At 40.7% G+C, this 24,629-nt stretch overlaps 4 protein-coding genes across 4 annotated transcripts; 2 read left to right on the top strand and 2 right to left on the bottom strand.

Annotated features, from left to right (window-relative positions):
- The first annotated feature begins 44 nt into the window (after positions 1-44).
- On the top strand, positions 45-1,940 carry thoc7 (THO complex 7). Its single transcript, XM_069712658.1, has 8 exons — positions 45-110; positions 341-461; positions 573-700; positions 796-882; positions 1,228-1,285; positions 1,409-1,475; positions 1,579-1,648; positions 1,767-1,940. Exons 1-8 carry the CDS (start codon positions 92-94, stop codon positions 1,826-1,828), a joined length of 612 nt encoding a protein of 203 aa, XP_069568759.1. The 5' UTR covers positions 45-91; the 3' UTR covers positions 1,829-1,940.
- A 1,197-nt stretch (positions 1,941-3,137) lies between these two features.
- LOC138629120 (interferon-induced GTP-binding protein Mx) lies at positions 3,138-8,867 on the bottom strand. Its single transcript, XM_069712622.1, has 12 exons — positions 8,565-8,867; positions 7,718-7,855; positions 7,448-7,602; positions 6,995-7,133; positions 5,824-6,022; positions 5,654-5,732; positions 5,442-5,564; positions 5,200-5,341; positions 4,967-5,125; positions 3,971-4,047; positions 3,600-3,839; positions 3,138-3,485 (listed from the first exon to the last, which is right to left on the bottom strand). The coding sequence occupies exons 1-12, from the start codon at positions 8,758-8,760 to the stop codon at positions 3,261-3,263; spliced, it is 1,872 nt and encodes a 623-aa protein (XP_069568723.1). The 5' UTR covers positions 8,761-8,867; the 3' UTR covers positions 3,138-3,260.
- A 2,939-nt stretch (positions 8,868-11,806) lies between these two features.
- On the bottom strand, positions 11,807-19,234 carry LOC138629112 (interferon-induced GTP-binding protein Mx-like). Its single transcript, XM_069712608.1, has 12 exons — positions 19,006-19,234; positions 18,203-18,340; positions 17,933-18,087; positions 17,303-17,441; positions 15,855-16,053; positions 15,682-15,760; positions 15,465-15,587; positions 15,201-15,342; positions 14,861-15,019; positions 14,651-14,727; positions 14,354-14,566; positions 11,807-13,261 (listed from the first exon to the last, which is right to left on the bottom strand). The coding sequence occupies exons 1-12, from the start codon at positions 19,199-19,201 to the stop codon at positions 13,025-13,027; spliced, it is 1,857 nt and encodes a 618-aa protein (XP_069568709.1). The 5' UTR covers positions 19,202-19,234; the 3' UTR covers positions 11,807-13,024.
- Positions 19,235-22,901: 3,667 nt separating this feature from the next.
- On the top strand, positions 22,902-23,810 carry LOC138631050 (general transcription factor II-I repeat domain-containing protein 2A-like; the record flags this gene model as incomplete). Its single annotated transcript, XM_069715768.1, has 1 exon — positions 22,902-23,810. A coding segment is annotated over one exon (909 nt), but the record flags the coding sequence as incomplete, so codon positions are not given.
- Between the last annotated feature and the right edge of the window lie 819 nt (positions 23,811-24,629).

Genomic DNA, 24,629 nt, shown 5'->3' with positions numbered 1-24,629 from the left:
CGCCGTCTGTCTGCAGAGGCGGAGCGCGAGGCTTTGTTCACTTCCTGCTGTTCAATAAAGTTGATCTTGCTGGTACAGCCATAGTACAAACATGGGGGCTGTTACAGATGGTAAGTAAATAATCAATTCGGTGATTTTAGCTCACTGGTTAAAGTTACGAGTAGCAATGTTCCTCTGACCTCTTAAAGTATCAACATGTCATACGATCAAAAATGAACCAGTTCAACGTGGAGAAGCCGCTTGTTTTCTAAACAGCTAATGTTAGCTGGCTAACAGTTAGCTTGGGTTTGCCTGATGTAGCTAGACGGCTGGTAAATTCCCTCTTTTATGCGTGCTACAGATGAAGTTATCCGGAAACGGCTTCTTATTGACGGCGACGGAGCCGGAGATGACCGAAAAATCAATGTGCTGCTAAAGAGTTTCACCAAATGGTGCACCTCGCCTGGGACCCCGGAGGAAGCGTAAGTGGGCTCCGCAGAGGTTAAAGCCTTGGACCCTGAGGCCAAGTAGTTCTATAAAACTGCGGTGAATAACTTGTTCTGAGTCCTAAACCGTCTCGTACCTCTGTTAAGATTCACGCAGTATCAGAGGATGTTGGGCATCCTGGCTCAGTGTGATTTTTCCATGGGCAAGACGTTGATGGTGTACGACATGAATCTTCGAGAAATGGAGAATTACGAGAAAATCTACACTAACATAGGTAAGGATGGTTTTGTTGACTCTTACCTTTAATCTTTAATTACATCTGTTGATGACTGCTCATTTTTGTAATCCACATTTTTTCCCCCATGAAAGAACAAAACATCACATCCGCACATGAGAAGATAGCAGAATGCAAAAAAGAAATTCAGAGGGCAAAGAGGATACGAAAGAATCGCCAAGGTAAGAATATTTTCTGTTGGACAGTTATTGTACCTGTAAGAGATATATGGCTTGTATTTTTTTTATGTACTCTGAGGAAGATCAAAGACATTATTGAAGCAGCATGCCAAAAACTATTGTGCAGTTTGACTTTAGAAACAGCCTATTTCCTTGAGTAGGATTGTAACAGGTTTGCTTATTTTTGAGGTTTCAAAGGTAAAAATGAGCAAAGCACTTTTCTTTTCTTTTTTTCATGTTTTATACAGAAGTCATGGAACATTTTACTTGTAAATTGTCCAAATTATGTAAAAAAAAAAAAAAAAAAATCTACATTTCCATTGTTTCCTCCTTCCTACTTCCTTTCAGAGTATGATGCTTTAGCTAAGGTTATCCAGCAACACCCAGACCGACATGAAACACTGAAGTAAGTCAGCCTGTGGCTTCTGTTTCATCTACATATTGATTAAACTGCCCTGCTTAATGGGTAAAGTCAGTTTTGGTCATGATAATCAGATTGTGAGCTCAGTTTTGCTTTGCTCTTTTACAGGCAGTTGGAGGCGCTTGACAAAGAGCTCCAGCAACTGTCTCACATCAAGGAGAATGTGGATGCAAAGGTAAAATCAAATACATTTATCATCTTCTCTATTGTAACATCTAATGTTTTCAATTATTTAATGTTTTCTTCCTTTTTAAACCCTCCTCTTTTTCCCCACTCAGTTGGAGTTAAGGAAGAAGCAGTTTCATGTGCTACTCAGCACCATACAGGAACTACAGCAGACCCTTGACAGTGAGTACTTTTAATTCTTAACTATTGATCCACCAAACCAGAAAAAGATGAATCTGTAAAGTTTAGGGAAAAGTAGTGTCAACTCTGCTTCGCTTATAGTTTTTTTAATCTCTCCTAGATGACGAGAAATCAGACAACGATGACAACATTCAAGAGAGCCCTGCAGAGAACTGTGAATGAGAAAATGGAGATCCAGACAGAAATAGGCAAAGCAAACCGCCTTTTAAATGAATTAGATTTTTGTCTAAGAACACTTTCGTATGTATTTTGGAATAAAATCGACTTGTCCACACCTCTCTTGTTAATTTTTTTTGTTACCAAGTTGTTTTTTGCCTTAACTTTTTATTTGAAATAGTTAACCAAGGTTGTCAGACTGACATGTAAAGTATGTAAACTGACTGTAGAAACTGTACAGACTGTACAAAAGAGAGACACCTCTGACTGATGTAAAATAAGTACACACCAACTAGCCACAACATTAAAATAACTGACAAGTAAAGCATAAAGTATTTAGTACAACAGCCAACCATAATGTTAACCTTTTTGCTCAATCTCAACTTGTGTGTATGGTCATTTTGGAGGCTGTAATTAATGGGGCCTTTGAACCGCATTGGGTTATATTGAGAGGTGTTCCTAATTTTTTGTCAACCCCATTCATTTAAATGGAAGTGAAAAAATATTAAGAAGTCCGGTCTGACTATCAGCATCAGTGGCTTTAATGTTATGGCTGATTGGTGTATTTAATATAATTCATTAGTTGCTGAGCTAGAAGTCAGGACTGAACTGTGGTCTTTTGATTGCTGAAAGTTGAGGATCACTTTTGTTTATGGAGGAAGATATTTTATGTTCATATATTTAGAGTATTAGAATGTCTGATCAGTTTCCCTGTTCCAGTTCCTCTTTAAATTCACAAGGGGGCGCTAAAGTACAGTTTTCTACTCATACTGACTATTTGAGTACAGTAGTTTGAGCCCAATAGCTGAGAGAGTACTTTGTTAGATAAACTAAAAAAAAAAGTGATTACAAGGATTTTAGACTTACTATTGATATATACTTTTGCCCTCGTAGAAACAAGTCTCAGGCAAAATGAAGTATCTTTATCTTTTTATCTTTTGGGTTGTTCTAAATTTGTTTAAAATTATAGTAAATAGATTGTTAGGTTGAGTAGTTTTATCCATAAAATCAAGTTGAATTAAACAAATCTATTCTTTGAATAAACACATTTTAACAAAAAGATACCTTTGGATACATTTTAAATCTTTAATAAAGTTCATAGAAGGAATTCAACTAAACCGAAACAGGGGACATGACTTACATAGTGAGTTACGTTGTATTTGCCATGTAATAAAAATCAAACACTTTGGACTGACTTTTTTGTAATGAAACTAGGAGTAGGTAGGTAGGTATTTACGTTATTAATCCCCGAGGGGACATTTTTTCGCAACAGCAGCATACAGAAGCAATAAGACAATAATAGAAACAATAGAATAATATATTACAGTACATAAAAATAAACTTTCTGATGTAGTAGGTACATGGAAAACAAGTAAACATTGTACCTAACAGATGAAAGCAGTACATGCAACAGACTCATGCTGCAAGGTCTTGCCTTCTAGAACTCCACCAGGTATTTGCGGGCCTTCAGGAGTCGTTCAAGGCGACTCTGCAAACTAGCCCTCTTAGTGCCAATGTCAAAATCCTCCTTCAGCATGGACTCCACATTCTCCTTGTCCTGAAGCATCTGCAGCATCTCCCTTTGCAGCTGGATGGCAGACTCCTGCAGCATTTGGTAGCGGATCACCAGCGGGATCTGGTCAGCCAGACGCATGTTGGCAATCTGCAGGAGAAAGAAAAGTTTGACAGACAAGAACAGTCCCTGAAAAACATGCTCTGTCTAAACCATACTGTCATTGGTTTTGTTTTTAAATCTTTTATCTAAATTAAAACTTACATTGTAATAAGATTTAAGGTGCAACATTAGCTCCTGAAGTGTTGCATGATTATCCATGCAGTACACAATGCTTCTTTCAGGTATGTCTTCCTGCTCATCCTGCATTTCTCTCTTGCGCTCACTCAAACTCCCGCTGTAGGTTCTGTCCTGAGAGTAAACCAGCAGCTCCATCTTGAACTGAGTCCTCAGCATGTTTTCAGCAGTGGACTCTTTTTCTTGCTTAATGGCTTCGATCTTTGCCTGGAAAAGATTCATGTCAGTGTGAACATTCCCAAATGATAATGCAAATTATGTTGACAGAAAAAAAATAACTAAATTAATAAATACAACTTTTAAGAGTGGCAGCAGCTAAACTCATAGTAGATGACTACCTTGGCTGTTTTCATGAGGTTAGGATATCCAATGAAGCTACTGTGGGCCAGCTGTATGAACACCTTCTTCATGGCATCTGGAGAAAACAGAAATACAAGATACAAATGCTTTGTTTCCATTGAGCACTTCATTGGTGGTTGTATTGGAACAATAAAGAAAGAGCATAGTACTGGGTAAATGTGACACTAAACCATCAGTTACACACTTATTTTTTTCTTCAGGCTGAACATAGGCTCACCACATTCAATCTGAACTAAATTAATGAACAGTAAATGAAAGTGGCAAGACTCAGCTTTACAAGTGTCAATCAAAAAATTCAGAGTCTGCTCCTGGTGCACGTGAAAGCTGTAGCACAGCGAGGGGAAGCTATAACCTTCCAGACTACATACCAAGTTTTGTTGCTTGATGGATATCAGCAGCTGAGTTTTACACATTTTTGTGAAAGTTGCTGCGGGCGCATTGCAATTTCTCCAGGACATGACCAGAGTGGGCACATAAATTTTGTGCCAAACTCAGGAAATAGGCAACAACGACCCTTGAAATGCTTAATGAAGCCTATGACAACAAAGCAGTGGGCCGAGCAAGGTTTTTTAAGGGACATTCGTGTTTCAAAAAGAAGCAGAACGTCACTGTCCAAAACCAGACAAAGGCCCATCTGCAGCGTGGTGTTTTCTGGACATTCGTGGTGTTGTACACCATGAATTTGGTCAGATTGTCAACACTGAGGTCTACTTTGATGTTCTGTGGCACGATGGCATTTGAGTTCTCCAACATGCCTGCTCAAAGTACGTTGAAAAAGCAGTTTCTCACCCGCAAAAACCATATAGTTGCCCTGCACCACCCCTACTAATTGTAAAAAATAATATTAAAAAAATCTGAAAAGATCGGACAATCATTTTAACAGTGATGAAAAAACTATTTTTTTTAACTCCACAGCAACACAATGAAATCTCAAAAGAGAAAGTTGCAAAAAACATACTAAAAGAAGAATATACCTCCAATGTCCTTGAGTTTCTTGACAGCTGGCTCTTCCAGCTGTTTGATCTGCTCCTTGACCATGACCTCAAAGGTCCTGTAATTAATGAAGCCTGGTAGCTCTCTTCCACGGTACCTTTCTTCATATTCCTCCACCTCTTGGTCAATTTTCTCGTTAACTGCAACGCACCAAAATATGTGTCAGAGTTGTGCCAATGAACAGCTGTACATCAGATCAAAATAATGTACTCACATTTCTCTCCTGAGTGGTCCAGGTGCACCTTCCATTTCCCAAACTCTTTTCTGAGCACAAAAAAGACATTGAGCTTCTCTCCACACATCAGTTCCTCTCCTGAAGTCAGACTGATGGCATCCTGATTGAATGCTGTCACTTTCTGCAGCACAAACAAGTATTTTTTTTTCATTTTAAAGATAAGTATGGACAAACAAATGAAGCCATGTGCTGTAATCGGGATGTTGCGTAAGGGAGCTCACATCAATGAGGAACATCAGTCTCTCAGCTGCATCAGATGGGGGGCCATTGCCATATTTGTCCAGCTCTGCCTGAGTCTGTGCTAGTTTCTCCTCGATCTGCTCTTCCAGTCTCGGCAGAGATCTCTGTAAATCACAGCACAGGTCAAACGTGAGAAAACTAACCACTGATTCATACCATAAATTGTTAAGGTGAAGAAATAAGAGCAATTCACCTCAATGTGATGCACCAGCTCCAGTGTGAGTTTCTCAGCCAGTTTAGGAACAGTGGCTTGACCTTCACTGTAGAGAGTGCTACAGCAAAAACCAAAAAGCTACTGAGTACATGCTGCTCAACCTGCCAAACACTTTACCATGTAGTGTTTATACAGTATGGTGAACTTACTAGAAATATGTATGCTCTTTGAAGAAGTCTTTCTCTCTTTCTATTGCTTCAGTAAGAGACACTTTCTCCGTGATCTCCTTCTGACCCCTGCACTTGACAATCATGTAGCCCTTCTTCAGGTGGATGACCTCATTATGGACAATTTCAACCACCACCTCCTCTGTGCCTTTGTCCACCAGGTCAGGCTTGGTCAAGATACCTGAAAGAGAGAAAGTAGACTACCTAATCCAAGGGACACATGGCCTGCGTGACTTGTTTTCTTTTTGTCGTCCATGTTAACAAGTTAGAGCAGCCATACTGCCTGTGTCTCACATGCGAGTCATGTGGAGCATCATCTAAAGGAATAGACCCACCGCTTATTTTTTGTACTCATGCAGCCCCACAGTTTCCAGCCAAAACAGAAAAGGAAGTGTTAGGAGAAAATTGTTCTGTTACTCACAAACTAACGTGAGAAGCAAACCCACAATCTCCAAGGCTGGAACAGGTAGTTCCGGCCTCCCCCGCCTGCGCACAACAGACCGTTGTTTTGTATTCCTCCTTCCAACTGTTATCACTTTCCCATGAACAGGGACTGCCCCTGCTCAGCTATGTTGTACATAAGCTTCTGCTATAAATAAAGGAAGAAGGAACTGTTCAGCGCGACTCTGTCATAGCGACGTGTGTGCGCTGTGCAGGGTGCCCTTTGTACAAAGTAAGATTCTGTGTCTGACTTCTTTGTTGTTCTCTACACAGGTCGAGTGATAATTTGTAGGATTCTCCCGACAGGAAGCAATCCCTGTAATCACGTGCACACTATTTAATCACAGCAAAAACTCAGTGTAGGCTCTAATTATTTCATGGCAATACTTTTCCAGGTGAAGGGCAGCATATTCTTGGTGCTCTCTCCCTCTCCCTCTCTTTCCTCTGTGTTGTGTCGGTGTGTCTCGCTCTGAACGAGGGTAAACAAAAATCATTTGCCTGCTTTTTGGTTTATAACTTGCCATTTGTCAGACCTCAAACAATCAATAGTCAAAAAGAATCTGATTGATTCAATGATACGACTCTCAGCCACAGCATATCTGGTAATACGCAGTGGACACACACTCCACGCAGCCTGTATGTCCCGGGCATTAGAGTTGAGTAACTTTCCAAAGAGCCAAGTGACCCTTTTTTCAAAATCAGTCTTACTTACCCAAAGTCCTCTCTCCATCAGGATCCACCATCTGTGCCATCTTCAAAGCCTCTGTGGTTGCGATGTCCACGTTGCACGGAACAACCACCAAACTGATGGTTTCTTGTTTTGTGATGAACTTCTGGATCAGTCTCTTTATCTGAAAGGATTAATTCATATTGCACATCAAGGTACAATTTACACAACTATCAAATGGTTGTTTTGCCTTTTCTAATCCTAACATGAGAGTGAAGTGTCCAGAGATTTGAATAGCAGTCTTATTTTTTGCAAGGGTGGTGGCCAATACAGGAAGTTATTCATGAGACATCACGTTGCAGGTTAAAACTCAAGATTTTTGTAGATTACTATCCTGATAGATCTGGATCATTCACAAAATACAATGTCAACAAACTACAAAAAAAATTGTCCTAAAGAAACTGTGGCACACTGATTTGGGCCACAGAACTAACCTACCTGATCACCAATGTTCTCTGGTTGTCCCTTTACAGCCACCCTGGCGATGCCGGGCAGGTCAATGAGCGTCAGGTCTGGAACATCAGGGGAGGCAATCTCCAGACTGATGAGGTCATCGCTGATCCCCACCCCGACCCCGGCCATTTCATCTTGAGCTGGAGAGCAAGGACATGATATTATTGCTCAAACCTAAAAAAAAAAAATCCAGTAGCTCCATTGACCCCAGGCTTTTTATAGTGATATGCAAGAAGGATGTACTGTAAACTGTACCTTGTCTGATCATTTTCTCCACATCTGCAGGGTCCTCTATCTCTTTCTCGCTGTCTTGGTAGCTTATCTTTCCATACCACTGCTCTCCCTCTCTCTTTCTCTTCATCTTCAGTTCGAGAGGACATCTTGTCACAATGCCTGGATTTATGACGAGTGAATGGGGAGAGAGGGAAAAGACTCAAAGTGAGACCAAGTGTGCATGATGAAATTGTGAAAAACAGTAGACTATGTCAGATAACAGAAATCAATTTAATAAAAATTGGATCAAAATTAATGTTTAACAATATGTTACAGGAAGTACAAATGTGCAAGAGAATTTTAATCAAACATCAATATTTCCCTTTTTATATAGCTTATGAAATTTCCAAATGTAAACAGGGATACTTCTGTAGTTTGTCTGTTTTTACCTGCTGACAAACAAAAAAGTAGGGCATGACATTTTTTGTTTTTTTGTTTTTTTGTACAAAGCCAGCAGAAGTGCAAACAGAGTCGCAACACAGTGATGGTATTTTCTCTACCACCACTAGCAGGTAGATATTTTTGTTTAAATATAGGCAGATTATTTTTTTCTTCATTGTAGCATTCTTGCTGCCTGGAATTTTTTTGTGGCCTTCAACTTGGCACAGTGCCTCATCCAGGCATTACACCTGCTGTGTAATGTGTGTTTCAGCATTGGGTTGTCCTGCCACCTGGCCAAACATTTGTGGTCCTGGATGGATGGATGGATTGGGGGGGAGAGAGAGAGAGAGAGAGAGAGAGAGAGAGAGAGAGAGAGAGAGAGAGAGAGAGAGAGAAAAAAGGATGGGGGGGGGGGGGAGATAGATAGATATTCTAGGTTGTAACTTACCACTTCCTCTAGGCAGAGCCACCCCAGACAGCGCCTCCAACACGGAGCTCTTCCCCGAGCTTTGGTCTCCTATCACGGCGATAGCAGGCAGCGCCAAGTCCTTCTCGACACCCAGAGAGCGCAGAGAGTCAATGAGGTCGATGCAGGGACGCACCTTCTCCTCATACTGTTGATTCAGAGTGTTCATGGTGCTCATAGCTTCTCTCCTGACAAAAACCTAATCGAGCAACAAGGAAATCGTCTAGCCTATATACTCAGTCAGAGCACAGTAGGCAGAACCAGAGAAACAATTCCCACAATGAAAAGTTAGGTTTCGTTTCCCGCATTTGGGCGTGTTTAAATAGATCAAGTGTCAGGTGTGTGTTCACCACATTTGTTTAAAAGGGAACTGATTTAAGTCCTTCACTTGAAATATTCTGTCCGTCAGCGGTCAGCGGCTGCAGGCATCAGGATGGGGGGGATGCGAGCTGCAGTAATGCAGACAATCCCCGTCAGAGAAATCAAAAGGATGTTAAGTTTCGTTTGCTTGTCTTTCATTTCTCCTGCTGCTGATGGGACAAACATGACGTAGCTACCATCTTCCAATGCATGTCTACCCGTGCAGAGGGTACGACCCCTTCACGTCTGCACACGTTATCATGTTGGTTTTATTTCAAATGAATAAAATTGACATGTTTGCCCAACTACACTATAACAAAGTGAAAACACGCTTAGAATTGTTAACAAATTTATGAAAAATCAAACTAAAATCTATCAATTTACAAATGTATTAATTGATTTATCTTAATTCAGATCCCTAATTCAGTTCTGTGAAGCCTCTAAAATACACATTTCTTCCAGTCTTCTCTTCATAGGCTTTGCATACAGCTGAATTTGAGCAGTTTACCCCATTCCTCCTGGCAGATCCTGTCAAACTACAGTGCATCCGGAAAGTATTCACAGCGCTTCACTTTTTACACATTTTGTTATGTTACAGCCTTATTCTAAAATGGATTAAATTCATTTTTTTCCTCAAAATTCTACACGCAATATCCCATAATGACAAAGTCAAAATAGTTTGTTTAAAATTTTTGCAAATCTATTAAAAATAAAGAACGAAAATATAACACGTACTTAAGTATTCACAACCTTTGCTCAATACTTTGTTGAAGCACCTTTGGCAGAAATTACAGCCTCAAGTCTTTTTGAGTATGATGCTATAAGCTTGGCACACCTATTCTTGGGCAGTTTCTCCCATTCTTCTTTGCAGGACCTCTCAAGCTCCATCAGGTTGGATGGGGAGCGTCGGTGCGCAGCCATTTTCAGATCTCTCCAGAGATGTTCAATCGGGTTCAAGTCTGGGCTCTGCCTGGGCTTCTCAAAGACATTCACAGAGTTGTCCCGAAGCCACTCCTTTGTTATCTTGGCTGTGTGCTTTGGGTCGTTGTCCTGTTGGAAGATGAACCTTCGCCCCAGTCTGAGGTCCAGAGCGCTCTGGAGAAGGTTTTCATCAAGGATGTCTCTGTACATTGCTGCATTCATCTTTCCCTCCATCCTGACTAGTCTCCCAGTTCCTGCCACTGAAAAACATCCCCACAGCATGATGCTGCCACCACCATGCTTCACTGTAGAGATGGTATTGGCCAGGTGATGAGCGGTGCCTGGTTTCCTCCAAACATGATGCTTGGCATTCAGGCCAAAGAGTTCGATCTTTGTTTCATCAGATCAGAGAATTTAGTTTCTCATCGTCTGATAGTCCTTCAGGTGCCTTTTGGTAAACTCCAGGTGGGCTGTCATGTGCCTTTTACTGAGGAGTGGCTTCCGTCTGGCCACTCTACCATACAGGCCTGCTTGGTGGAGTGCTGCAGAGATGGTTGTCCTTCTGGATGGAAGGTTCTCCTCTCTTCTCAGAGCAACGTTGGAGCTCTGTCAGAGTGACCATCGGGTTCTTGGTCACCTCCCTGACTAAGGCCCTTCTTCCCCGATCGCTCAGTTTGGTCAGGCGGCCAACTCTAGGAAGAGTCTTGGTGGTTCCAAACTTCTTCCATTTACGGATGATGGAGGCCACTGTGCTCATTGGGACCTTCAATGCTGCAGACATTTTTCTGTACCCTTCCCCAGATCTGTGCCTCGAGACAATCCTGTTTCGGAGGTCTACAGACAATTTTTTGGACTTCATGGCTTGGTTTGTGCTCTGACATGCACTGTCAACTGTGGGACCCTATATAGACGGTGTGTGTCTTTCCAAATCATGTCCAATCAACTGAATTTACCACAGGTGGACTCCAATCAAGTTGTAGAAACATCTCAAGGATGATCAGTGGAAACAGGATGCACCTGAGCTCAATTTTGAGTGTAATGGCAAAGGCTGTGAAGACTTACAGTATGTACATGTGATTTTTTCGTTTTTGATTTTTAATAGATTTGCAAACATTTCAAAAAAATGTATTTCACGTTGTCATTATGGGGTATTGTGTGTAGAATTTTGAGGGAAAAAAAATAATTTAATCCATTTTGGAATAAGGTTGTAACATAACAAAATGTGGAAAAAGTGAAGCGCTGTGAATACTTTCCGGATGCACTGTACGTCAGATTGAAATGGGCGGCATTAAAGAGCTGCCATTAAGTCTCCACAGATGTTACATAGGGCCACTTAAGAACAGGGAGAATTTGTCCTAAAGAAAATCAAGCGTGGTCCGTATCTGGAACACTGTCCTGCTGAGAGGTGAACCATCGCCCCGGTCTCGGGTCGCTGCACTTCGGAGTAGGTCTTCTTTTGCATTCATTCCACTTTGAATCTGACCAGTCTCCTTTGCTGTACCTGCCGCCTAGATGCACCCTCTTAGCATGATGCTGCCACCACAATGATTAATCATAGTGGTGGTCTCAGTGTGTTGATGACCATGCTTTGGTGTTCACCAGACATGGTGCTTGGAGTTCTGTTTCCCAGAGTCCTTTAAATGCTGCAGGTCAAACTCCAAGATTACTCTCTGATCTCTAACTGCAGATGGCAAACGGGGTGGGAGGTGTTGTCCAAGATGGATGATAACTTGTCTGGCATTCTCCTCTCCCTTTTGTCCTCCAATGAGTCCATGGGGGTACCACAGGACATAGCTGGAATTCCTCATCAGTTTATTCAGTCTTTTTTTTGTCAACAAGCCAACTTTGGACCTTCTGGTGCAGGAAAGACCATCTTTACTAGACTAATCCAATTTGTTCTATGATTCTAGGATTGACATTAAATGAGGCATTCAAACAGTATATTTTAAGTTTTATTTCAGAAGATATGCTTATCTTACAATTCAGGACCAACATATTTATTGTTCTGGACTATCATCATTTTTACCTAGCTAATATCAACAACCTTATCTTCTTATTTTTAAGTTAAAAATGTAATTTCTAAGAATTAGATCCTATCTTTTTTAAATCCCCTTTAAGCATTTCTTTCACAACAATAATAACACAGGATGGAAAACTAACAATGAAGAATAAAGTCTGGAAACCTTTATGAAATCCATATAGAAAATGAACTGTCTTTGAGTTGTCTCAATAAAAAGTTTTAACATGGATAGAACATGTAACACGTTTTTGTATTTTACTAAATATTGGAATATTTGAATTTTTTGTTTTGTTTTTTGTGTGCCTATATTTACATAGTTGCAGTGCGGAACTTAAGAATCACTAACAACGCCATTTGACCTTGTGGTATTGTTCTGTCTATTGGGTTGATGTTTAGATTATTTTAATTTATCCCCCTGGTGGTTGCATGTGTTATTGCAGTTAGTTTTAGCAGAAGTCTTCTTTTCATTCATTGGCCAATAGGGTCACATGATGTGGCCAGAGCACTGATTCCAGCGCACAGCAGAGGTGAGGGATCACATGTGAGCAGCTAATCCTCTGCCTTTCTTACGTTGAGTGCCTTGAGAAGCAATGCTTGTGAGTACCAAAATATCATGTGTGCTGAATTGTACTGCTTATTGAATGTTTACATAGAACTTTAACATAAAGAGGGACGTTTTTATGGAGCTAGTATTTTTTAGCATCTAAGTTAAGGTAAAGCATTGTGATGACTCAGCATTATCAAGCCATGCCTTGTTTGTTGAAAAGGAAGGTAATTTAGCACAGTGTTTTATGTGTGGTACATCAGAAAATATATGTAATTTTATTTTGACATACATACTGATTGAGTGATTTATTTTTGTCCTTATTTCAGTTTTACAAAAAAGATTGTTGTACATGAGAAGAGGAAAACAAACAGTAAACGTTCATTCAACTTTACTTCTTCGTCTGACTCTCTATACAACAGTATGTTCGCTATCTGTCGAAGTGTGGTCTGACACCTACTCTGAGGACAGAATAGGTATGCTTCCTAACTACTGGTCGTCTTGTCCCAAAAAAAGTAGAATTTTCATAAATTTGATCATTTGGCAACTTCTTTAACTTGAAATGTGGTTTTAGGCTTTTTGTGTTGTTTTGAAGTCTTACATGGTCAACCCAAATTCAGTCAACAGATTGCGTGCCTCTGACAGGCGCTTTAGGCTTTTCTTAAGGCGAACTCTCTCATTTCCCATGCCACTGTCCTCGTGAAGTAGGCTCTCGGTTCTCTCCTTGTCCTGAAGCATTTGCAGCATCTCTCTCTGCAGCTGAGTGGTAGACTCCTGCAGCATCTGGTAGCGGATCACCAGGGGGATCTGGTCAGCTAGACGCTGGCCAGCAATCTGTGGTTCGGAGAATGGAAAATAGAGGGGCAACTTAAAGCTTCTACTACATTGTCTTCTCTGTAATATATGTAACATATCTGTATATCTTCATTTGGACTGTACAAGAAGTAGACATGATTTCAGCCAAATGTTTTTTAGTAAGTAATATTACATTAACCAAAATAAAATATATCTTTAAAAACTGTGTACAATCATGTGAAAAAGTACATCCGATGTAAATTGTCCATTTTTGGACATATTTGAACCATTAAAAATTTGCTCCTAGTTGAAACAGATGAAAGTGATATACTTGAACATCACCATGAGGTAAATTACCTATTTTATCACACAAAAATTTCAATAGGTGAGTACATCCCTGACCTCAGAAGATAGTGTTGCTCCCTTAAGCAGATGTGACACATTGGGTTTTGCATAATAGTCCACCAGTGTTTGACATCAGTTCGCTCAAATTTTTAGACTACACATCTCCTGTTAGTTGCTGTGGCCAAAAAAACTCTGTATGTTCATGGCCATCTACACTTCTGGTAGATGATTTCCTTTACAACGGAATGACTTGTTTCAAAGAGATATTTTTAATTCTGTTGCCAGACATATAAGCATTGAAACCTTTGTTCTGAAGGCCTTAGTGCTCTTTAGATATTGGCATAATGACACCACACACTTCCACAGCAAAGAGAACAATGGACCCTCAATGTCAGCGGTTTAAATAAGGCAAGTTCCACCTGTCACTCCCTAAGGACGTTATTATCACTGACACCTAATCTGGAACCCTGGTTTACAGTTTTGTGGGATCTGAGGATGTGATCAAAGTTGGGGTGTGCTTACTCTTTAAATCATTTTTTTTTTTTTTTTTTTTAAGTTATTTAGATTGTGAAAATGACTACAAAGTGTCAGTGTTGTGTCAGTTGTTTGAGTGTATCACTTTTCGCCATGGGAGCTGATCAATGAGGATCAAATATCAAATATTTGCTGGTCCAAATATATATATAAATATTTAAAGATTTCCACGGATGTGCTTATTTTTTGACAGCATGTATTAAATAGTGTGAGGTGCCAACATAAAATATACAGCATTTAAATGACACATACTTGGTAATAGGTTCTGATGTGTCTCATCATCTCTTTGAGGGTGGCCTGGAAGGAGACCGACAGAGGATCTAACACATCTTCCCTCTTCCGCTTCCCTAACTTCTTGCTGTATGTGTTGTCCTGAGTGTAAACAACCAACTCCATCTGAAACTGAGTCCTCAGGGTGGACTCTGCCACAGCTTCCCTCACATTTGTGATGGCCTCAATCTTCAGCTAAATCACACAAAAAAAAATGTCAGTAAATGTTCAACACTAGTAAACGACCTTTATACAGTAGCAAAGTCACAAAGATGATACCTTGGCTGTTCTGACAAGGTTAGGAAATCCAACCAGGCTGCTCTCTGCCAACTCAAACAGCTCTTTCTTCACAATTTCTACAGAGAAAATAAACAAATAAATACAAATTAAGAGGCAAACATACAAAACAAAATAATATCCATAAGTTATTATTTTATAATTATGTATTCTCATAGCCTACAATTATTGTAGCATCATGATAATACATGCCTGCCACATTCTTGAGTTTCAGGACAGCGGGTTCTTCCAGCTGTTTGATCTGCTCCTGGATCATTGTCTCAAAGGTCTTGTAGTTGATGAACCCTGGCAGTTCTCTTCCGCGGTACATTCGTTCATAGTGAGTCACTTCTTTCTGAATATTCCAGTTGACTGCATTATAATTGCAATAAAAGTTACATAATTTCATATTTCAAAATGTTCCATCCGTCATTGTAAGAAGGACTATTTTACTCAGCAGTTTGCTTTTCATATCAGATTAAAGTTACAGTGTTTAGTGTGGAAGCAACAGCTGATAAATCAAAAGTGATAAAGGTGTTGATTGACTACTTACATGTTAGTCCAGAGCTGTCTATGGTTTCTTTCCATCCTACAAACTGTTTTCTGAGTAAGGGAAAGATACTGGACTTGAATCCACACATCAGGTCCTCCCCTTTGATGAGGTAGATAGCATCCTGTGTAAATGCTGTCACTCTCTAAGAGATACAAGTTTCAGATAAAAAGAACAGAACACGTGAATGAGTTTTTACAGAACCTTCAATCACTTTAGTCACACCTCTGGTATGAAGAAGCAAAAAGTGCAAGCTAGTGAACTCACATCAATGAGGTAACCAATTCTCCCAGTTGCTTCAGATGGGGGTCCTTTGCCTAATTTTGCCAGCTTTGTATGATTCTGTTTTAGTTTCTTCTCTACCTGCTCTTCCAGTTGAGGCAAAGTTTTCTATAAATCACACAGGGGTCAAGGCATTAACAGCGGGAGTGGGTAACATTATCTGACAGTGAACCATTAAGATGAGGCAGGGAGAATTATTCACCTGGATATGATCCACCAGTTTCAGGGTGAGATTTTCCGCTAGTTTAGGAACAGTGGCGTAACCTTCATCATAGAGAATCCTACAGCACATATCAGTAGTTGCAGAATACAATGAACACAGTCTAACACACAGCACACACTTGTTTGCATGATTACTGAAAATAAATAACTTACTGTAAATATGCATGCTCTCTGAAGAAGTCTTCCTCTCTTGCTATTGCTTCAGTAAGAGACACCTTCTCTGTGATCTCTTTCTGACCCCTGCACTTAACGATCATGTAGCCCTTCTTCAGGTGGATGACCTCATTATGGACAATTTGAACCAACGTCCCTTCTGTGCCTTTGTCCACCAGGTCGGGCTTGGTCATGACACCTGAGAGAGAAGTAGAGTGTTGGATTTCTAACCCTATAGGACTAGCTGGAAAATTTGTATTGACTGTTACAGAGTTCAGCGCCTTTACTCGGTAAAAAGGTAACGTCATTACATTTCAGACGGTTATATGCTGCAAAGCTGCATGGTGGTAGTGGTGTCTGGAAATAAAACATCCAGAAAGAGAATAAGAGAATCACCTCCTCTTAAGCCGCAAACACGTATGGATGAACATAAAAACAAACAAACTGACAGACATTAATAAATAACTGCCAAATGCGCAGCTTTAATTATTTTGAAACGAAGATTGCCATAGCAAGAATGACAGCATAAAATGAACTATACATTAAGCTAAATCAACTGTACAATATGATAATAACTCAAACATAACAATACTACTTCGATAAATAGCTTAAAGTACCAATAAAAAAGATTTTCACTTCAATAAATTTCTGTTAAGTCACTATCTACAGCTAAATGAGGTAACACAATGGAGATCAACAGTCGAACACACTGCAGAGATTGAGCCTGTGGGCCACTGATGAAAACCTCTGCATTTGCAGTACTGGGAACTAAATGAGCTGCGTGTCAGTGGCAAAATTCCCGGGGAAATCTCAAGAAGACACACTGCCTGAATGGCCTGCACGTGGTGGTCTCGGAACGTCTTGGCTTTCATCTCTGCGCCAATGCTAACATGTCAGAACAGTCATGCAACCTACGTGAGACATGCGTGTCACACCTTGCTGCTGCGGTGCGTGATCTACAGTTTTGGTAATTAAATCATATTAATAATTTGACAGGTGGAGGGCAGAGCTTTTCCAGTGTGTCTCTCTCTCCTTCTAGCCTGTGTGTCTTGCTATAAATGAGGGTAAAAAAAAAAAATCACGGAAACTCCATGTAGAAAGATCGGGCTGGCGGCAGACAAGCGGGCAGTGCAGACACACACGTGAGTGAGTCGCAGTGGTTCAGCGAGGTAGTTGTCACTCACTCGCCATTCAGGCTGCATGTTTGGATCTCTGGGAAGTGAAATCCATAAGTATCGCCAAAAAGAGCAAAACAAATCTTCTAGATAGTGACTTCAAATTGGACAAAGAAAACTTAAACTATCTTTTACTTCTGCACAGGCAATTGGTTAACTGGAGACAGATCTAACATGATTTACACAACTGGACAGTCTGCACGACATAAAGAGCAGACTATCTAAGAATAAATCCTAGCAGGTAGTCTTTTTTTCAACCTAAGTTCTATTTACCCAAAGTCCTCTCTCCATCAGGATCTACCTCCTGTGCCATCTTCAAAGCCTCTGTGGTTGCGATGTCCACGTTGCACGGAACAACCACCAAGCTGATGGTTTCTTGTTTTGTGATGAACTTCTGGATCAGTCTCTTTATCTGAAAGTATTAATTAATTATATAACAAATATTTGAAAAGTGTCCAGTTATCAAATCACCACTGCTTATGTTTGTTCTGATCAAATGCTGAACAAACATTTTATATCAACAGTAAACATCTTTCCATACTGATGGCTCTGGATGAAAATGGAGACTGTAGTGGTGCAATAAAAGTAAGGAGTTGGCTAAAACAAATCTACATTATTTCAGGTTGTACTACATTCATATTGACATTGATTCGCTGAACACATTCTTATCAGGAGTTGTCTTATCATAGGTCAGCAATGAAGTAGGTACGGTAGGCAATTCAACTTTGGATTTTTCTTCATGCTAAAAATGGGTCTATATTGAGAGCAATGGTGCAGTAGGGTGCTGGCTTTTTTTGGCTTTCAAAAATGAAAAGAGCAAATTGGTAAATAATGAGTTAAACTGTGTTTCTATCTGCTACAATGTAAGACACAACCATAGTACTAAATGCTACACTAGCATACCTGATCACCAATGTTTTCGTTTTGTCCCTGTACAGCCACCCTAGTGATGCCTGGCAGATCAATGAGCGTCAGGTCTGGAACATCAGGGGAGGCGATCTCCAGACTGATGAGGTCATCGCTGATCCCCACCCCGGCACCGGCAATTTTATCTTGAGCTGGAGAGAGAGACAGATGCTATATGATGAATCCCTTAACAAGAAAACTACCTCCCATCAATACCTGACTTTTGATAGTGTCATGAGATAATGCTGTATACTGTATAACGTGTACCTTCTCTTATCATTTTCTCCACATTTGCGGGCTTTTTTATCTCTTCCACACAGTCCCGGTAGCTGATTTTTCCATACCACTTCTCTCCTTCATTCTTTCTCTTCATCTTCAGTTCCAGAGGACATCTTGTCACAATGCCTGTATTTCAATGACAAGGCAGGGAGAAGAATGGTAAAGTGAAACAGTGAACTTGACGAAATTGGCCAATGAAAAGCACCAAGATAGCTCAAATAAAAGACTGATCTCAAATATACAAAATAAATAAATAAAACATCTATCAACTTTCTAAGTTTGAGCTGGTGGTTTATATTTATCTCATCGGTTAAATCCCTTTTTACATCATTCACATACTTGCATGTTGATAAAAAAAAAATACATTCATGATTAAGCTTTTATTTCATGCAGTTGTATATGCCATTTTCTTAGATTTTTTTGTTTTAGTTGCTTTTTTGTTTTGTTTTTAAGCTTTTGATATTTTCACATGAACCTCGAGCCCACTTCATTTGTGCATTTTCAGCAATGGAAATCCTCATCATATTCATCACTTGCTCCAATTCCCTCCGATCCTTTCCTTATTCGTCCCGTAAGAAATCACTCCAGTTTTTATTTCTGTTATCTTAATTTCACACGAATGAGAATCAGAACACCCCCCCTCCCCCGTCGATATAAAAAAAGAGAAAAAGACAAGGAAGTGGTCTCCGGTGTTACGCACGAAAACAGGATAAACTGTTCAGATGGCCATTTATTTGAGGGATAAAGTATTTACTGGAGCCCAAAGGCAAAGTGTTGCAATAAAGACTTACCACTTCCTCTAGGCAGAGCCACCCCAGACAGCGCCTCCAACACGGAGCTCTTCCCCGAGCTTTGGTCTCCTATCACGGCGATAGCAGGCAGCGCCAAGTCCTTCTCGACACCCAGAGAGCGCAGAGAGTCAATGAGGTCGATGCAGGGACGCACCTTCTCCTCATACTGTTGATTCAGAGTGTTCATGGTGCTCATAGCTTCTCTCCTGAAATAAATCAAATAAGTGCAGTGTGTTGCAGCTACTCTGTCAAGAGTAGGCTACACTGTGGGCCGAACCAAGAAACCCGGGCGAGAAAAAACGATCCCAATCGAAAGTTAGGTTTCGTTTTCTGCATTTTGGGTCAAAAAATGAAAGTTATGTTACAGCTAAACCCCATAAATTAAATTGAAAGCTAATATTAGTTTACGTTTCCCTGTCTTTCATTTCTTCTGCCGCTGATGAAAAAACATGACTCGGCTACCAAGGGGGAATTATTCATTAGGAGTCCAAGCACTGGTGATGGAATCTATTGATTTCGGTGGGATTATTATTATTATTATTATTATTATTGTTATTATTATTTATTAACTTAGTCTATCTTTGTTTTATTAGATGCGTGTCCATCTGTACACAGTGCATGACCCAAATTTTGTTAGATAGGTTTCGTTTCCCCGCATGTCCGTGTGTCTAGGGCGTTTCCTGTTCAATTAAAAAAGAACAGGTTGGAGTAGGCTACACTTAAAGCGGTGTGACAAAGGTATTCGCATTCCCTCATAAACAGTGGTCAAACTAATATTACTGACTCTGCAGGGGAAAGTTAACATATAGTCACAAATATCCTACAGTATATCCTGTTTTCATAACAGATTATTTGTAAACTGCCACACATTGCTTTCAGAAATCCTGCCTGCCTGATAGGAATCAAAGGAACAGCCCAAGAGTGCTGATGGTCACTTCATCCATGCAGGTGTGGACACTGCCATAACAATCAGTGAGGAGCCTGAAATGGAAAATGTAGCTAGGACATCAGTTCAGGTGCGATGGACATGTCCTTTCTTTGCAACAAGTCGCTGTCCAGGTAAATTTAGATAATAACTACATGTTAAATATTAGTTTTTTTTGTTACGTTTTCTTCCTCTGTGTAGTTGCTGTTTTGTGGTCTTCCCTTTCTGGACTGGCTGACACTTGGCCCTACTTTGATGAAAAGCCCTCATTCTTGAATCCCTAACCATGACTAGACTGAGCAACAAAACATTTCACAGGGGAGGAAAATGGAGGTTGTTGGACTTGGGCTCCTGCTAGTACAAAGCCAATATGTGTCAGCCCCCAGTCCTGCGTGTATTGAGGCAATAGGAGAATATGTCAGGCTTCAAGATATTTATTTAACAGCAGCAGAATAACCAGTTTACAGAGCTCTGGGTCCAGACTATGTTTCCCTGACCGCAACAGAGTATGTGTCAGTTCACGAAGTCTGAAGTCTGACTCTCCCTGACCCAGTCTTCTTATAGTACAGAAAACCAAAAAAATAATGTATGGTGATGTGTCCTTTGTTGATTGGTCGAGGTGGGGGTCTTGCCTTGTGGGGACGTGTTTGTTCAGGTCAATAACTTATTCCTGTTTTATGACTTGGAAGATATAAGAAAGACAAAAGATCAAACTAGTGGTCATGCCATCAACCGTTACCGCCCGGTAACGGCCTGTGGCCTTGTTATTATGCGCATCAGCATGCTGACCCCATGCTGACCCCAACAGGATCGCTGACCTCAGCAGAAACAGCCTGTTGCATAGCCTGAGGATTAATAGTTGATTAATACGAGATTGCATATAAGAAATATAATATGAAATATATATATATATTGTATTGTTGTAAACATAGCCTAGCACAGAATCGCACAAGGTAGAAACTGTCTGGAGGTCTCAGTTTTTCTGCCGCATAAAACAAAGAGAATCTGGTAAGAATACAGGTGAACAAAGAAGTCCTTACCTTACACAGGTAATAATCTGTAACAGTGTTGGGAAGTACAATGAGCGTAAGGCAAAACACAAACTAAGTTCAAAAATCTATTTTTATATGACATCACAGTCTTGGAGAGTGTTTTAGGTGAGTCAGGAGGAATCAAGAAGAGTCATGGGGCAGTTATAGCCTTCATGGCAAAAGAAGCAAGCGGTTCTTGATCAGGAGCATGATGGGCCTGTGACCAAGTGCTAAGTTTGAATGGCTGGAAAAGACTAACAGTTTAAATTATAAGGGATCCATGAGCAGAATCATGCTCTCTAGACATTATTTTACTATGTTTCATGATATGGCAAATGTTTTGGCAGACTTTGCAGGTTTTTGTTTTTTAATAACATATACTAGTTCCTAGCGTTATCCAATGTTTGGTGCTGGGCGGGCAGTTTTAGTGAATTTATTAAAGCTCATTCATTGGAAACAGCTGCCAGCACCCCAAAATAGCTTGGAAGAGAGCATTTGGTGTAAAAAAATAAAATAAATAAATATATATATATATTGAGTTGAACCTGGAAATGAGGCAAGTTTATGGACCCTCTTTCAAAAGTACACAGCATTCAGGCCGAGAGGGTTAGACCTGGGTTAATGGAGGCATCAGGTTTTGAAAGTCTGACAAGGTTTAACACGTGTCTGACATCATGATCCTACATAAGTTGAGGAGAAATTGCCAAAAAGGGCATGACATGTCTCTTTTAAGTGCTCCTGACACCAGGAGGAATCTCCAGAGCCAGATGGCCCTCAGTGTCTCATCGGTTAAGATGACTACTTTGACATCACGTGATCCAATGCCAAAGTGTATTATGCCAGACAAAGAAGACACTCCTCTTTTTGATGTTTTAGTGCTTATTCAATTTTATATTAATATTTTTTTATGAGTAAATATTCTTTTAAATAATATTTTTTGATATTGCTATTACAAAAGACAATGCTGGTTATAAACTCCACATCAACTCTACATATTGGAAAAACTGTGCAGATCTCCGGGCCTCTTTATCTTTGTAAACAGTTTGTCAGTGTACATTTTATGTGTGGCAGTAAACTATGAAGATGGCTTTAGATTCCAAATTCAGGGGTGGGCAAACTACGACCCGCGGGCCACATCCGGCCCGTTGGTCTTTTTAATCCGGCCCGCCGAAGATTGGTACAGAATTGCCCAAATCAAATCATATCATAATTATGACTGCATTCATTTGACCTTGTCCTGTAATACCTAGCGGTCCACCAGGTGGCGCACTAGGCGCAGTGATACATTGACTTGATTTTGCGGAGGCCGGGCTGCTCTCTGTTGTTACTCTGCTGCTGCTCTGAACACATCTGCAACAATGAACGGGCCAAAGAAAAGAAAAGTCGACAGCGAGCGCCGAGTGTTTAATAAGGAACGGACGACTAAATACTTTTTCACTGAAGTCCGGTTGAAGGCTGTGTGTCTTATTTGCCAAGAAACCGTTGCGGTTTTAAAGGAATACAACATCAGCCGTCACTTTTCCACCGAGCATGCTAATTGCGCGAACAACCAGTCAACGCAAGAACGGACGGCGACCGCTCAGAGGTCGGCAGATAGTTTGCAGGATCAGCAAAACACCTTTAATAAAGAATCAAGCACGAAAGTAAGTTATTTGCTGGCATTCAAATCAGCATAGACCAGCAAGCCTTTCTCCGAAGGGGAGTTTCTCAAAGAGTGCGTGGTAGAGACAGCAGGCATCTTGTGTCCTGAGAGCAAGAACAAATTAGAAAACATGAGCTCATCATGCAGGACGGTGACTCGCAGTGTTGAGCTGATTGACGAAGACTTGGCTAGCAAGCTAAACAAAAAAGCGGAGTCATTTACATGATATTCCTTGGCACTGGACGAAAGTAATGACATAAAGGACACCGTTCAGCTTTTAATTTTTATCAGAGGGATTAATGACAATTTTGAGATAACAGAGGAGTTTTTGGCCGTGGAACCCCTGAAGGGGAAAACGCGGGGAGAGGACTCGTATGACGGCGTGTCGGGGGTCATCGAGAGGCTCCAGCTACCTTGGAGTACGCTCGCCAACGTTACCACAGACGGATCGCCAAATCTGACTGGAAAAAACGTCGGGTTGCTGAAAAGAATCCAGGAGGGGGTGAAAGAGGACAACCCTGAGCAGGAGGTCATTTTCTTACACTGCATAATCCACCAGGAAGCACTGTGTAAATCCATCCTGCAGCTCGACCACGTAGTGAAGCCAGTTGTAAAAGTGGTTAACTTTATTGGAGCGAGGGGACTTCACCATCGTCAGGTTATTAAGTTTCTTGAAGAAAATGACGCTGATCACCAGGACTTGCTTCACCACTCCAATGTCCGCTGGTTAAGTTTGGGGAAAGTATGTCAACGAGTGTTGGAGCTCAAACAGGAGATTATCTCATTTTTGGAGCTACTTGAGAAAGCTGACAATTTTCCTGAGCTGAGTGACACAGATTGTCTTTGTGATTTATCTTTTACTGAGGACGTACTGACACACATGAATGAGCTGAACGTGAAGCTACAAGGGAAAGACCAGTTTGTCCATGAAATGTACACAAACGTCAGAGCCTTCAAAACCAAGCTAGCTTTATTCTCAAAGCAAATGTCAAACAAGTCATTCGCTCATTTCCCCACGCTGGCTACGCTGAAAGACGTCCTCGACATGAAGACATACAGGAAATCACTGGACGACCTGCACGGAGAATTCTGCCATCGGTTCTCTGATTTTGGAAAAATTGACAAGTCCCTTCAGCTAGTGTCATGTCCCTTCAGCTGGTGTCCTGTCTCTTCAGCTGGTGTCGTGTCCCTTCACACAAGACCCTGAAACGGCGCCACAGGAGTTGCAGTTGGAACTGATTGATCTCCAATGTGACACCGTCTTAAAGGAGAAGTTCAACTCTCTTAAACTGGATGAGTTTTATGCTTCATTAAAGCAGCCAAATTTCCAAACATCCAGAAGATGGCACAGAAGATGCTGGTGTTGTTTGGCTCTACGTACGTGTGTGAACAGACTTTTAGTGTGATGAACACCAACAAAGCACCTCACAGATCCCAGTTGAGTGATGAACACCTCAGATCTGTTCTGAGAATTGCCACAACAAAACTAACACCAGACTTAGATGCACTGGCAAAGAAGGGTGATCAACAACACTGTTCCCACTAAAAGTGAATGTAAGTATTAACACGGTAATGCCTTTTTTATGTTTATGTTTGATATGTATGCATCTGGTGCTGGCCCGGCCCGTCTGTCAAATTTTAAAAGTCAATGTGGCCCCTGAGCCAAAAAGTTTGCCCACCCCTGGTTTAGAAGCTCCTCTGCTGTTTGATAAAAGTTTGATCACATGTGCTGACACTACTCGGGTGTACTGGACATATGAGACTTCTCAGCACATTCACATTCACAATATGTTTAATGTTAGGGGTATTAGAATATTCTCGCTGTCATGCTGCTCTATCCCTCAACTAATGAGTGATTCCCTCAGTGGGTAATTTTCTTTTCCAGTGAGAATTTCTAGTGAGAAAATTCCATAGCTTTAGGGAAATAACATGCAACAACAGAGCTCAATAACTACAAGCATTAGTTAAATTCTGATGAGGTTGTGTATATAAGGGCCTGTCTGTAATGGAACCCAATGAAAAAAGA

This window comes from Brachyistius frenatus, unplaced genomic scaffold, assembly GCF_029030835.1.
Source record: "Brachyistius frenatus isolate BFR_SWC_R1_liver_20210118 unplaced genomic scaffold, ASM2903083v1 Contig_4, whole genome shotgun sequence".
Taxonomy (NCBI): Eukaryota; Metazoa; Chordata; class Actinopteri; family Embiotocidae; genus Brachyistius; species Brachyistius frenatus.
This window is presented reverse-complemented; position numbering and strand designations above follow the sequence as displayed.

Excerpts from the sequence above, each read along its gene's own strand:
- thoc7 (XM_069712658.1), top strand. Across the intron at positions 1,286-1,408 it reads GACCGACATGAAACACTGAA|GCAGTTGGAGGCGCTTGACA; the intron begins GTAAGTCAGCCT and ends GCTCTTTTACAG. Across the intron at positions 1,476-1,578 it reads AGGAGAATGTGGATGCAAAG|TTGGAGTTAAGGAAGAAGCA; the intron begins GTAAAATCAAAT and ends TTCCCCACTCAG.
- LOC138629120 (XM_069712622.1), bottom strand. The coding sequence starts at position 8,760 with ATGAGCACCATGAACACTCTGAATCAACAGTATGAGGAGAAGGTGCGT. Across the intron at positions 5,342-5,441 it reads GACTGATGTTCCTCATTGAT|AAAGTGACAGCATTCAATCA; the intron begins GTGAGCTCCCTT and ends TTTGTGCTGCAG. Across the intron at positions 3,840-3,970 it reads ACCTCATGAAAACAGCCAAG|GCAAAGATCGAAGCCATTAA; the intron begins GTAGTCATCTAC and ends AATCTTTTCCAG.
- LOC138629112 (XM_069712608.1), bottom strand. The coding sequence starts at position 19,201 with ATGAGCACCATGAACACTCTGAATCAACAGTATGAGGAGAAGGTGCGT. Across the intron at positions 15,761-15,854 it reads AGAGAGCATGCATATTTACA|GATTCTCTATGATGAAGGTT; the intron begins GTAAGTTATTTA and ends TATGTGCTGTAG. Across the intron at positions 14,728-14,860 it reads GAAACTCAAGAATGTGGCAG|AAATTGTGAAGAAAGAGCTG; the intron begins GCATGTATTATC and ends TTTTCTCTGTAG.